The following is a 14101-nucleotide window of genomic DNA, read 5'->3' as shown; positions in this document are numbered from 1 at the left end:
TTCCATGATATATAACTAATATCATATAATTGAACTGATATGCCTCCGAAAGAAATTAAGGCCTTAAATTAGCATGTAATATTACAACATAAGATTTCATAACTTTTCAGTAGAGCTGTTTAAAAATTTGGTTACTTTGTGACACAAATAACTACTAAACTATTTGGAAGTTATGCTGGCATTTACATTTTCATGTTCACCAGTATTCTGACATTGAATATTTTTTTAACAAAAATTACGAACAGATATTATTTACAGTCTATTTTTTTCATAGAGATCTATCTATCGATGCTAAGTCTCCGAGGTTTTATGACTTGCAGAAGGACACTGAAGACAACTAATTGCAACGCTACTGCACTTTGATATACAACATGAAATATTTGTCCCAAATGAGTAAATTTATAATACCAATATTATGGTCCATTGTTGGACAAGAACGAGTTAGCTGGAAAATTTATATTGTCCAATAACGGACCATTATATTGATATTATAAATTTACTCATTCGGGACAAATATTTCATGTTCCCTATGGGAATCAACATCTATATCATCTGATGGCCAGACAGGCATCAATTTTTGGAAATGAGACAAAGTCTCTCACAGTGCATTGGCACTACTGGTGGCTTCAAGTAGCCTATGCAGTGGCCTCCACGGTATGCACTAGTCAAGCGTCTTGGTGGTTGTGGTAAGTCTAACTGATGAGCCCAACTTAGCACACGGGGGCGAAAAGCAGGCAACCAAGAATGAGTTAGCTGGAAAATTTATAATGTCCAATAATGGACCATTATTTTGGTATTAATACTGCACTTTACAAAAATTATCACATACCTTAATGATCGTTAATCACAGCCAGCATAAGACAGGGATATCAGTTATTCATGCTGAAGCCTGCGTTTCGGGCATATTATATGCCCTTTCACAGTTTGGTCCTGATGACCTGCCTCTCCACAGTAGCTGCAGGTGGCTCAGGATCTCTTCTTTGTGGAGAATTTTCTCGGAGTTGGCGGTTTTCTCTTCTGAGCCTTACTTGTATTTTTCTTTAGGCGTTAGACTTTTTGAATATGATGATGGTGTAATTATTGGCAGAGGAGGAGAAACAGAAGGCGGCTCCGTAAGATTTTTACTCTAGGTGGTTGGTGGCGGCGTTGTTGGAGCAGGGAAAGATGTTGCGGCAGGACATAGTACGTCTTTCTTATCTTCTGATACGAAGGGTCTAATTTTTCCTGTCTATCGATGCCCAGTCCTTGATGTTTGATGACTTGCGGAAGGTCACTGAAGTCGGGTGGTGGACCTTCTAGAAGGATGGTGTGGACTACTGTGTCAGAAACTGTGGATTTCTTTGCCAACACTACACCAGGGTGTTTTTTCATATACACAAAGTGATGTATCTGGGCTATTTGTGGAATGTTATTCATTCCAGCATGGAACTTGTTTTGCCAGTCTTAAGTAGGAATTGTTAAATATTCAGATTCTGTGCCAACAGGGACAGGAATAACAGAGCTAGAAACTGAAAATGAAATTTTAGTTCTTTCCTGTCAACTCTCCACATGAGGTATCTCATTAAGAAGATTGCATCGGTATCGGAAATGTTTGGAGCAGACAGGATGTTTATGAAACCTATTACCTTTATTAAAAGTGCCCAGCTAGGATTTATTTATCATAAGATATCTGAGCCATCTTATCTTATGCTCGCACAGCTATGAGCGCCAGCGAGTAAGTGTGTGGACCCTCGCTTACGATGCGAAAAGTGGTCCCTTTCCTTAGTATTAAATAAACCTCATGTTTCAGCTCAGCAGTGATTATTATCAGAGGGATTTTAAATTCACGCAGTGAACAGATGACGGTCTAAGCAGTACACAGGTATCAGAAATGAAAATTCGACATTTTACTCCCTTCAGTGATTTTTTACGATTATTTCGTGAAATGTTGACCGAGAAGTGGGCCCTTTTCTTGCGCACAAGCACATATATGTACCATTAAAACATATATCAAGCGCCAATAGAAAAGTGATAACCTTCTCGATATAAATTTACGTGGGAACAGTCTTACTGAAATTTAACCAGATGCGAGAAAATATAATTGAACCCCTGAAATCTATAATGCACTCTGCAATATCTTGAGGGTGTATCATATTCTTACTTAATTTCAGTAATAAAATTATGCGGTCATTTAATTTAGCCTTTATTTCTAAGGATTTAACAACTGCTATTGACCGCATAATTTATGCATACATTATGAAAACATGTTCTCCTCTTTCATTTCAATTTTGCTTCATGGAACAGCAGTCGACGTGTATAACTTATTACAATTTATTTTACGTCACACCAACACAGATAGTTCTTTTGGCGACGATGGGATAGAAAAGGGCTAGGAGTGGAAAGGAAGCGACCATGGCCTTAATTAAGGAACAGCCCCAGCATTTGCCTGGTGAGAAAATGGAAAACCGCGGAAAACCATCTTCAGGGTTGCCGACAGCGGGGTTCGAACCCAGTATCTCCCGAATGCAAGCTCACAGCTGTGCGACCCTAACCGCATGGTCGCTTACTTGGTTACATGTATTACTATACCCTATCTCAAATTACTTGGGAGATACGAATATCAACTCCGACCACGTGCATGTTGCAGTACTAGTCGCATAAAAACATCAGTCAAGAAACCCAAGATCGATAACTAGTTCAAATAATCTGTAACTAACATGTTATAAGAAGAATACAACATTTATACAATCACCAGAATGAATCAAGGTGATATTCAATACAATTTTGTGGCAAACGTTTAATTTTCTTATTCAAACAGCGTCACCTAACGTAACTTAACGTACTATATGTATGATGAAAACCTTCTCGCTATAAATTTACATGATAATAGCCTTTCCGAAATTTAACCAGACATGATAAAATATAAACTAACCCCCGATATCAAAGATGCACTCCGTCATATCTTAAGGTGTATCCCATTCTTACTTAATTGCAGTATTTAGCATTAAAATAGGGTTATCCTGAACTAGTACCAATAGGTAGTGTGCGTGTACTACTCGGACTACGCCATTCCACCTTCATTTGTTTCAGGGCTTGAAGGTTAGAATATCACTGTCATTTAATTGACTCATAAGTACTATTGTGGTATCCTGAGATTCAATAAAAATGCCGGATTACTGTTGTGTGCCATCGTGCAAAAACCGAGGCATGTCATTTTCGTTCCATCAGTTTCCGAAAGATGTGAAACGTAGAAAACAGTGGATACATTCAATCAGAAGGAAGAATCTTAAACTGAGCCAGATTACAAAGAATGACAGAGTCTGTTCAGCACATTTTAGGAGCGATGATTATAGAACGATGTTATTAGGTACATAGATAAGTATATACATGATCACTAGTACGCCTATAGTCTATTTAACATTAAATGTGTTAAAGTGTGAGTAGAGGTACAGCAGAGAGGTACATGCCTCTTGCAATTATATTATCGTTCGAATTACTATGAATATTTTGATTTTGTAGGTGAAAGGTCGCAGTTGAAATTACATGCAGTGCCATCTGTATTTCCCTGGACTCCTGACACCAGCTCAGATGTAAAGATGAGAGAGGTTAGGGCACGTAACAGAGGAAAGAAGGAGGATGATCTGATGACAAGGCAAGACACAGCTGTGCTTCTGGACACCAATGACTTACCTATAGCAGCATTTGAAAAGTGTCAGTCATCTAGTGTTAATGAAAATATGAACCTTCCATTATCAAGCGGTATCGGTAACTTATTTAGGGATGTTGCATGCCAAACCAAAGACAGTGAGGATGTACTTGATATTGAAAGACTTCTAACAATATCTGGTGGAGTGCAACTCTTCACAGGTTTTGACAACAGAGATCATTTTTATTTAGCCCTGGGAAGGGGCAGATTTAGTCTGCAGGTATTTCCACTTTCACCAGAATACTGTTTCTTTTTAACAATGATGAAAATGAGAATGGCGAAAACAGATAAGGAACTTGCATATAATTTTGGTTTAAATGTAACAACAGTAGGGCTAATTTTTTCTGTATGGATAAATTTTATGTATTGCCAGTTCAAAGAATTAAATATTTGGGTTGATCAGAAGACTGTGAGGGAAAACTCCCCTATGGAATTTAAGAAGCAATATCCTAACACAAGAGTAATTTTAGACTGTACTGAAATTTCAATAATGAAGCCTAAGAGTTCTAGTGCCCAACAGGAAACCATTTTCTACGTACAAAAACTGTAACACTGTGAAGGTACTGATTGGAATAAATCCATCAGGATTTGTGTGTTTTATATCAGATGCGTATGGTGGATCAGTTTCAGACAGGCAGTTGTTCATAAAATCTAATATTATTGACTTGTTGGAAGAAGGTGACTCAGTAATGGTTAACCGAGGATTTCAAATTCAAGACCTACTTTGCTCAAAGGGATTAAGTGTAAATATTCCACCCTTCTTGAAAGGGAAAAGGCAGTTCTCCACCATGGAAAATATCATGACAAGGAGAATTGCTTCCAAAAGAATACACATTGAAAGGGCTTAGGGAAAACATACAAAATTCTACAAACAAAGCTTCACATAAGCAAAGTTCCCCTGTCAGGTAGGATTATTTTTGTATGTTACATGTTGTGCAATTTCAGGAGATCAATCATGTGATAGCCTACTAAAGCAAAACATGGTAGGTAGACTATATTATGTTACAAGTGAGCAATTGCTGGAAGCATGATATAATTGTTCATTTATTGTTCATTTATACCAAAGGCTCATGGACCTAGTTCTCCATTAAAGCTGGAATAAAGTACTCATAGTAAAATTTCTCAAGCTGTGGTAGCATTTCTTGAATAAACTCCTCATTCCTCTCAATGTTTATGATTACCATATCAACAGCTGTGTAGACAGCAAAACTACAGAACTGTCTATCAGTGATGAACAACTGACCTTGCACTTGAAAATAATAGTTGTGTGACTGCTTTAAATGTATGCCATCTTTGTCCTCAATTAAATAAGGTGCAATACTGGAAGATACTTTGTCATATTCATGGCTTGGCACATCTTCCAGTTCCAGCACTCTGTCATTCCCAATAAGTCCATCACAACTTGCTGCTAGATAGTTTTTGGTGCGATGAATAATCAACCCACATTTGGATACACTATGATCTGTAATTTCTTCATACCTCCTCCTTGCCAGACATTCCTTATCCAAACACCACTTCATAAATTTATTTTGGTATTGACTACCTGCAATTATTGTATGGGCCAAAGTTTTGGCATCTTTAGTGTGGCATATTCTACCAAAATAACTTGCAGTTAGCCTGTACTTCCTTTCCTTGTACCATAGCGCACATCTGGATTGCCCTCTTGTTTCACTTTCTATATCTTTTATGGCATCCTCAGAGACAGACACTAACTCAGATAAATAATTTGAGTTTGTGTCTGTTCCATAAAAATGATCATGTGCAACAGACAAGATGTCAACATTTGATTTGGGAAGTGATGACAAATAAGACAGTTTCATTCCTGAATTTTCAATTAAATGTCTCACATATGATTCATAACCTACCTCGTTTAAGTGAGGCTGGTCTTGGATCAAAACATAACCGTGAACCTGTTGCTATGGGCAGATTTGACACTTTTACGGAACTTCCATGTACTTTCCTTTTTCGTGCAGGCTGGTGAAATGTTTGTAAAACGTTAGTTGGTGTTTCTGAACATTTTATCGAACCAGTTTTGCTGAAGTATTCAAGGGCATAACAAAGGGCAGCAGTATGCTTACAACAGGCTTTGAGTCCAATACCTGCTACACACTCACAACTTGCTGCTAGAATGCCAGAACCACAGTGATCTAGTATCAACTTAACAGTGTACTCTTTGTTTTTGGTGAATTGTGATCTCACAGAAGACAGTACAAATACCCTATCACTCTCAAACACACACTTAATGATTTTAATGAACTTTTCATTAAATAAATTATATCCGGCATCACATAACGACTTGTAATTCTTCACTGGATCTCCATCGATCTCGGATTTTCTGAAAACGAAGTAGTCCATCAAGTGAATATGTGATAATTTCACATGAGGCAGAAAGGAGATTGATAAATCTTTAAAGTTCATGTCACTTGGAAATATCGGCCTACTGGTAACCCTACCTTCTGTTGGTGTCTCCGTTGTCCGATGTATTCCCATTTTAATATAAGCCCGCAATCTAAAAAGAACAAACATTCATAGATAATTATAGTACCAGTGTGTACGGTACTGATTATATCCCTGTATTTATTATTTAAAATACTTTTGCACAGACAGCGTGTAAAACATCTCTATCGCACCTTTGACAAAGCTCTTGTTTATTACCACCAACTCTCCCTCCTCGCTTCCTCAACTCTTCTTTTAAAGTGATCATATTCATTTTATCTATGTTCGGATAAATATTAAATATGGCACTATTGGCATCATCCATATTCTCATTCATAACTTTACTATGCATAACCTAGGCCTAATCACGTACTACATGTATTGAAAAACAATCTCATTCTAGTCCGAGTAGTAAACTCATGCCATCTAGCGGCAAAAGTGTGCATAGGATAACCCTATTAAGCGATAATTTATCCAGCCTTTATTTTTAACGGGTTAACAACTGCTATCAGACAAGTTATATATGCATTTATTATGAAAATATGTTCTTTTTCTGAACATCAGAATGCAGCTGTTTACTTTTGTAATTCACAGTGAAGCGCTAGCCAGCACATCTACTCGAGCACAAGGAAAATGATATTGCTAACATCAAACTCTACATGGGTTTCTTTCATAACGCGAACAGAAATGTCTGACTGCATAGATTGTACAGTCAAAGAACAAATTTTTAACTAGGTTGTTGACACTTACTTAAAAAAACTCTGAGATAAAACTATAAATATAATACCTCAAATATTGATTTAATACGTCTGTAACTTTCTATTATGTTTCTGAATGTATTACAAGGGCATATCAAGGAGGGAAAGGACAGACAGACAGATACCGTATAATCCGAAATACAACCCGTCACCATAGACAGGAATTGTTTTCCAATTAAGTGTGCAAAGTGAAATCACAAGGCCGACCAACTGAAAACACCCGCACCCAGAAACAACAAAATTCAGAAAAAAGTATTACATGTTCACTTCAAACACTTTAAAAATAATAAAAACACCAAATAAATGAGTAATCAAAATTCGTTTGGTGTACAAATCTGTCACAATTCAACATCAGAGCTATCGCCATTGGAACTCTTGTTACTGTCATCTTCCCATACAAAGTCATCCTCACTACCATCCATAAATATCAAAATTCAGTTTTATTACACCAAGCTGTTGGAGTTGTGAGCCCATGCATTCTTTATCTAGTTGCATAAAAGTTTTACTCTGGATCGTTACACCCATCCATTTGGTGTACGTGCGTGATCACTAGCAGACGCCATCCACTCAATGAAGAGTTGTTTTGATGCAACTCTGAAAAGCCACTTCTTCACTGAGAACTTTAATCAGCTGCAGAACAGTGTAGTTTCAGTAAAGCAGGAGTGAGCGATAGGGTTGGGCACTATGTCCCTGTTTCGGCACAAGGTGCCGGTGCACAGTTATGTTCCGCTGTTCCAGAAATCCGAGGGTCAATTGTTCCGAAACATTCTCAAGCGAGCCGGAGACACTGACTCGCTGTCCCATCAGAAGCGCCACTATGCACTGCCCTTCGCCTACTAGCTGAACTGTGCAGCGGGCGCACGGGACGCGGGACTGTAACTGCGCAGTGTAGAGAGAACTTCGAGGGGCAACATTACATGCTCCGCGCCAGTGGGAACTGGGAGTGTGCCTGTACGGAACGTGCTGTGTGGTGTGTGCCTGTGTGTAGTTATGGCCATGGTCCAGCATAAAGCTGCAAGGAACGTGAACGAACAGTCGGAACACTGAAATTCGCGCCCAATAATCACATTAAAGGCTGCTTTTAGGTTAAGATTTTTCCGGTCAATATAAAAAACACATAACACGGTTACAGTGGTAGTGCAGGTGTTTAAAAGTAACCAATTCAAGAATTTTTTCACCAGTTGAATGTATTGGCCTGTATTGTGAGTAATTAGTGAGTAATTAATATCTCGAAAATTTCCCTCAACACTTTCTCGGGGATTGACGTTATACATTAATTTGGACTTTAAGGAAAGTTTTAAGCCCAAGAAAAATATGGGTCGTCGCTTTGGAATTAAAAATATAACTGGATGAATACATTGTTGTACTTTCGTGCTGTTAGGCCGGGCGCACATTGAGAAGCAGTTGGCCGCAGAGCAGGGAAGAGCAGAGCAGAGCAGAACAGCGCGAAGCTTACGAAATTGCGAAGTGGACGTAAGCGCACATTGCCACGCAGGGTCTCGTCGGTTTTCAGAAATAACATGTTTTCTTTAGACTCTGTGATACTGGGGCATCAAGTATAAAGAGGCTCTTTTTTTCTTTTCTTCAAGCATTCGCGATTTTTCTCATTTTGTTAGTCATCTTCACAATTTCCCTTGTGCTGATGGCAACGCGGTTATTCAGCTTAAGACAATCGCAATAAAAACAACCACCTTCGCCAGTTTACAAGACTGAACAATATTTCTATGTTACCGATGTTCGGCGTTCATATGGACTAAGCAAAGAATTCATGATTATTTTTTATATTTTTTACGTCGCACCGACACAGATTGTTCTTATGGCAACGATGGAATAGGAAAGGGCTAGGAATGGGAAAGGAAGCGACCGAGGCCTTAATTAAGGTACAGCCCCCCCAGCATTAGCCTGGTGTGAAAATGGGAAACCACGGAAAACTATCTTCACGGTTGCCGACAGTGGGGTTCGAACCCCCTATCTCCCGAATGCAAGCTCATAGCAAGGCGATCCTAACCGCACGACCAACTTGCATGGTAAATTCATTAATAGGATCACAGTGGGGGAGAGGGAAAAATATGTATTTACAAATGTACTGCTAGATTTTCATCTAGTTGTCACAAGACACAAGATACTAAAATCAATCAACATTGACAATCTGTTGTGAACGCGTTTGCATTTATATTGGACAAGACATGATAAATGATTTTCCGTATTTATCTCTTCACATAAATGTGATGATGGATGACGGCGACGGAGTCGGCGATGATGCTCTCCATAATCAGCATTAGATCTTTGTCTTAAACTCTATATGTTGCGAGAACTTGGGTCACGGATTGTTTCATAGATATATGAGGATTACATTATTTTGTTTGCTGTTTGTTTAACGTCGCACTAACATATCGAAGATTTTCGGCGACGGAAGAAGGGTGGAAGATTGGGAAGGTAGCGGGCGTGGCCTTAATTAAGGTACAGCCCCAGCATTTGCCTAGTGTGAAAATAGGAAAACACGGAAAACCATCTTCAGGGCTGCCGACAGTGGGGTTCGAACCCACTATCTCCCGAATGCAAGCTCACAGAGGCGCGACCCTAACTGCACGGCCACTTGCTCGGTGGATTACATTTTAGGCCTTTCTCTAAACTACCTTGTTACGCAGCATGAATAAAATGATTTATAGCCTAGACTGTAGTGCCTTATTCCCCGAATTTACATACCGATTTTCATTAAATTCTGTTCAGCCATCTTCTCACGAACATACATACATACATACATATATACGTACATACTGCATTGCAGTCCACATGATTCACATAGTACCTACAAAACATGGTGAGACTGAATGGCTGTGGTAATTTTCTCCTCCATTTCTTAACTAACTGCGTGACACGTGCGCAGGAAACTGTATTTCGAAGACTGCGCGTGGTAGGCGGAAGTAGGTGCAGAACCGGCCTGCTCTGCTCTGTCCTGCCCTGTCTGTCAACTTGCGATGGTGCAATGATTTGTGTGGATTACAAAAATCTGCTCTGCGCTGCACTGCTTTAGCTGCTTCGCCTGCGTCCCAATGTGCGCCCCCCCCGCCTTATTCTCTCTGCACTTCGAATTCCTTCCCTCTCAACTTCCATTTACTTTCTTCAATATTTCGAAAATTTCCCTCAACACTTTCTCGAGGATTGATGTTAAAAATTAATTTGGACTTTAAGGAAACTTTTAAGCCCAGGAAAAATATGGGTCATCGCTTTGGAATTAAAGATATAACTGGATGAAAAAATGTTGACACTCCAACACAGGGCGGCACACAGCCGGTATCGACAGGCAGGCAGCCAAGGCCAACTAATCTATCTAGTGCGGCCTTGGCACAGCACGTTCGGTTCAGGCACATTCCAGCTGAAGCGGAGCATGTCCTGTTGCCTCTCGAAGTTCTCTCTAGGACGCAGTTACAGTCCTGTGTCCTGTGTCCCGTGTCTCGGCACTCTGTACCGAAACACTCCGCCTCAAGTTCTTAATGTTGCGGAAGAAGTGAATGTTCCGGTCTGCCCAACCCTAGTGAGCGACAGTGAGCCACTGGCAAATTATGTGACATGTAACCACTGTTGCTGCACTGGCATGCATATGGAACAATGTATTACGAGATCACAATATAAAAGGCTTGAATATGACCGGCACCCAATTTTCAAAAGCAATATTTCTGCAAAAAAAAAAAAAAAAAGTTCCATTGGTATTTAGGGATTATAAGGTAGGTAGGTAGGTAGATCAATTGGAACACAGGCATCCATGCTCGTTAAGGGAGTCTTTGGTAGTTCTTTCTTGGAAAACATAGGATAACATGTTAGGTCAATATCAGAAAATGTTTAAGTGGCACAAAGCAAGGAACATAGGGTGTGCAGAGAAAGAGAAAATGAACACAACAGGTGAAATATAAATAATGGAAATGGTAAAAAACAAGACTGGAGGCTGGCTAACTATCCAACTTATAGCTTCCTATCTCTGATGATTGTTGATGTTTATACAGTTGGATCTAGGAAGGACAATAGGAACATACATAGGAACATACACCAGTGTGGAAGTGGGGTAACAGAGAGGAGACACAAAGAAAATAATGAAAATACAGAAAGTGAATAGCACTCCACTTCTCTGTCAGAATTTACGAGAAGTATGATCCACACATTAAACTAACTCGCTAACTCGAGGAAAGTAGGAACAGTAAATAAACAGATCAAATAATCCACACAAACTAATTACTCACTTGATATGTTCCGCTAATTTTTCTATTCGTTTCACAGCCTCTTCTTTCTCATGTCGCTTCTGTAACAGTCTGTTTTCAATTTCCGATTTCTTGCGCCCCTCATTATCTAGTCGATCTTGGTCAGATTTTTGTTCTCGATTGACCGAATCCAGCTGCTGTAGGTACATGGCTGAACGCTTGCCAGCTTCTTCCTTTAGACGATGATATTCCTGGACCTGCAAAGGAACAGTGTTGAGATTCAGAATCGGATAAAAATCAAGTAGGAAAAAAGAAAGAAAGAGAGGTACGGTATTTAGAAACAAAGTAAGCAGGCAAGTTTGCACTTTTATGTGACTATTGACAAAATGATCATTGTCATAGGTAACAAATTTCACATTATTCGATAATGAAGTGCAATATAATGCAAAACAAGAGCTAAAACGTTTCCACCTATTTAATGCGCATTTATTGTAACCTAAAAGGTTATATATACAGTAGAACCTCGATTATACATTCCCGGAAACTACGTTTTCCTGTATTATTCATTCAAATTGCGTCGTCACGCGAGCATCCTAATTAAATCACGTTGTAAAAATCCTGCATTATCCATTCCTCGCAGAAGTGATTTCCCGGATCAACCGTCCAGAAATTTGAGTCCCATCAACGCTAAATCCTCGATTACACGTTTTTAAAAAAACTGTATCTCACAAAAGGACGGCTACGATATACTTACGGATCATGGCGTTGATGTCTCATCATTGCGGTAATTTGAGGAAGTACTGTACTGGAAAAACAATCGGCGGTGAACCTGCACAAGGGACCATCTTAGCATCGCATTCGGATGGTATTGTTTAGAGAATCCTCGGAAACCATAAAGCAGATAGTGTCTACAACAATTGGAAGGAGATGGAGCGCATTTAGACAGCTTTACTTGAAGACGGAACTAGTTTCTTCGAATATTCGTACTTGCAAAATGTTTACATTATGTCCAGGGTTAGATGTTTATTTTTTTACCTTTTTCGAGTCTTACATAAAATCAGCTTCATGGTCCGTATTGCACTTCTATAGATTCACAATTAAGTATTTATTATTTTCCACCTAGTTGATTGCTTAAGGCAATTTAATGGTTAAAAGTGGTACACGTTTCATATATTATCAACATCTACAGCCACATAACACTGTTTAGATGAAAAATATATAAATTGACAAAGTAATGCTTAAGAGGAAGTGTCCTTAAAATTAATCTTATGTTAATTTCTGGACGGTTGATCCGGGAAATCGTTTCTTCGAGGAACGCATAATACAGGATTTTTACGTGATTTAATTAGGATGCTCGCGGGTCCACGTAATTTGAACGAATAATACGGGAAAATGTAGTTTCCGGGAACGTATAATCGAAGTTCTGCTGTACTGACCCCTTGGTACAGTATGGGATACAGAGGAAAGTGGGAAAATTCAATGAAAAGGTATACGTGCAGTGTCCTTTGTCTACACAGAAGGGAGGGGTTGATCGTACAGACCAGAAGAGGAGCTACCACACAATTGGTAGGCCTTGTAAGAAGTGGTGAGGACATGTAAGTGGGCAAGTCAATAAGTATCTGCAATTTTGCTGTAATTGACTTTAGGTTGGCTCTATGGTGTTGTGTACGCACCAGCTGCTAGATGGCACCGTTGTCTACGTCTGTGGTAGGTTTCAGCATTATCAGATCAGTACAGCTTGCGCTGCTGCGACATAAAGATGGCCACTCCACTCTCTGTCTGCACCAAGGAAGAAGAGCGTTCCATAATCCATTTTTTTGTGGTCTGAGGGTGTACCAGGAGCGGAAATTCATAGAAGACTTTCAGCACAATACGGGGACAATGTTTTGCCACAGCGAATGTTTACCAATAGATTGAACAGTTCAAAAGTAGTCGCACGAGCGTGAAGGGTGAGGAAAGATCCAAGCATCCATCTGCGAACATATCTGATGCCAATATTGAACAAGAGCATGATATGATCCTGAATAACAGACGAGTGACTGTTCTATGAATTAGAGCAAAATTGCAGATACTTACTGACTTGCCCTCGTATTTGGTTTTGTGATCAACGTATGCATCATAAATAGTTTTACTTTGCTTGATGCAACTAAGTCGCCAACTAGGACAAAGCATGGGCTGGAATTCAGGTAGCATCTCGGATAGGAAATGATTGGAAATTTTTTTCCATTGAAACGGCGGGGCAGGATACAGTCCCTCCCTTAATCATGCCTTTTACTAGCAAATAATCACACTCTTATAAAGACTGATGAGAGGGTAAAGTCCTGTGTTCTCTGTATGAGTAAGGAAAGAAGAACCCCATCAGACAGAGCAATTCAGTCTACCTTCACGTGCAAGCAATGTGAGATTTCCTTGTGCCATGCTGGATGCTTCTTCATGAATCATACTGAACTGGGGGTTCCTGTGTGTAATTAGGTAATATCATTGTATTATTTTAAAATTGGCAGGCCCTATATTTATTCTCTGCAAAATTTGAAGGATATAATTTAAGCCATTTTTACCAAATAAATTATTTAGTGAAGGTACTCCACAACTGTTCCTACAACCAAATGATTACTCCTGGTTCTGCCAGATAGTGAGTCAAAGAATATCCATGGGGAAGGGGTTAAAACATTAGTATTTAATATCAAAATGACTTAACATCTCGTCATAGGATGGTGAGTCATCAAGCTAGTAAGAGACCAAAGAAAAAAAGAGGGCTCAGCTTGTTCATTGTTACACAGACACAGATAGTTTACCTCATTCACACCAAGGATGTGTACCGAGACATTAGAGATGATGCAATAAAAAAGTTTGAAACCAGCGAATATGATCGTGACAACATCTTTGGCAAGCCGCAGGTAAACAAAAAGAAATAGGTTACATGAAAGATGAATTTCATGGCAAAATCATGTTTAAATTTATTGGGTTTGGAGCTAAAATGTATGCTACTGAAGCAAAAGTAGAGACAACATGGTAAGCCAAAGGTATTT

The 14101-nt window shown here is 39.2% G+C and overlaps 1 protein-coding gene across 1 annotated transcript in view; it reads right to left on the bottom strand.

Moving 5' to 3' along the window:
* Positions 1 to 14101, bottom strand: part of LOC136883333 (structural maintenance of chromosomes protein 1A) — a 224974-nt gene that overhangs the window by 133116 nt on the left and 77757 nt on the right. Inside the window, exon 8 of the mRNA XM_067155569.2 lies at positions 11115 to 11329. Within this exon, the coding sequence (XP_067011670.2) occupies positions 11115 to 11329 (215 nt within the window). The remainder of the gene's footprint in view (positions 1 to 11114; positions 11330 to 14101) is intronic.

The sequence above is a fragment of the Anabrus simplex genome, chromosome 11 (genome assembly GCF_040414725.1).
Source record: "Anabrus simplex isolate iqAnaSimp1 chromosome 11, ASM4041472v1, whole genome shotgun sequence".
In the NCBI taxonomy this organism is placed as follows: Eukaryota; Metazoa; Arthropoda; class Insecta; order Orthoptera; family Tettigoniidae; genus Anabrus; species Anabrus simplex.
Note: the sequence above shows the minus strand (reverse complement) of the source record. Positions and strands in the feature narration are given on the sequence as shown.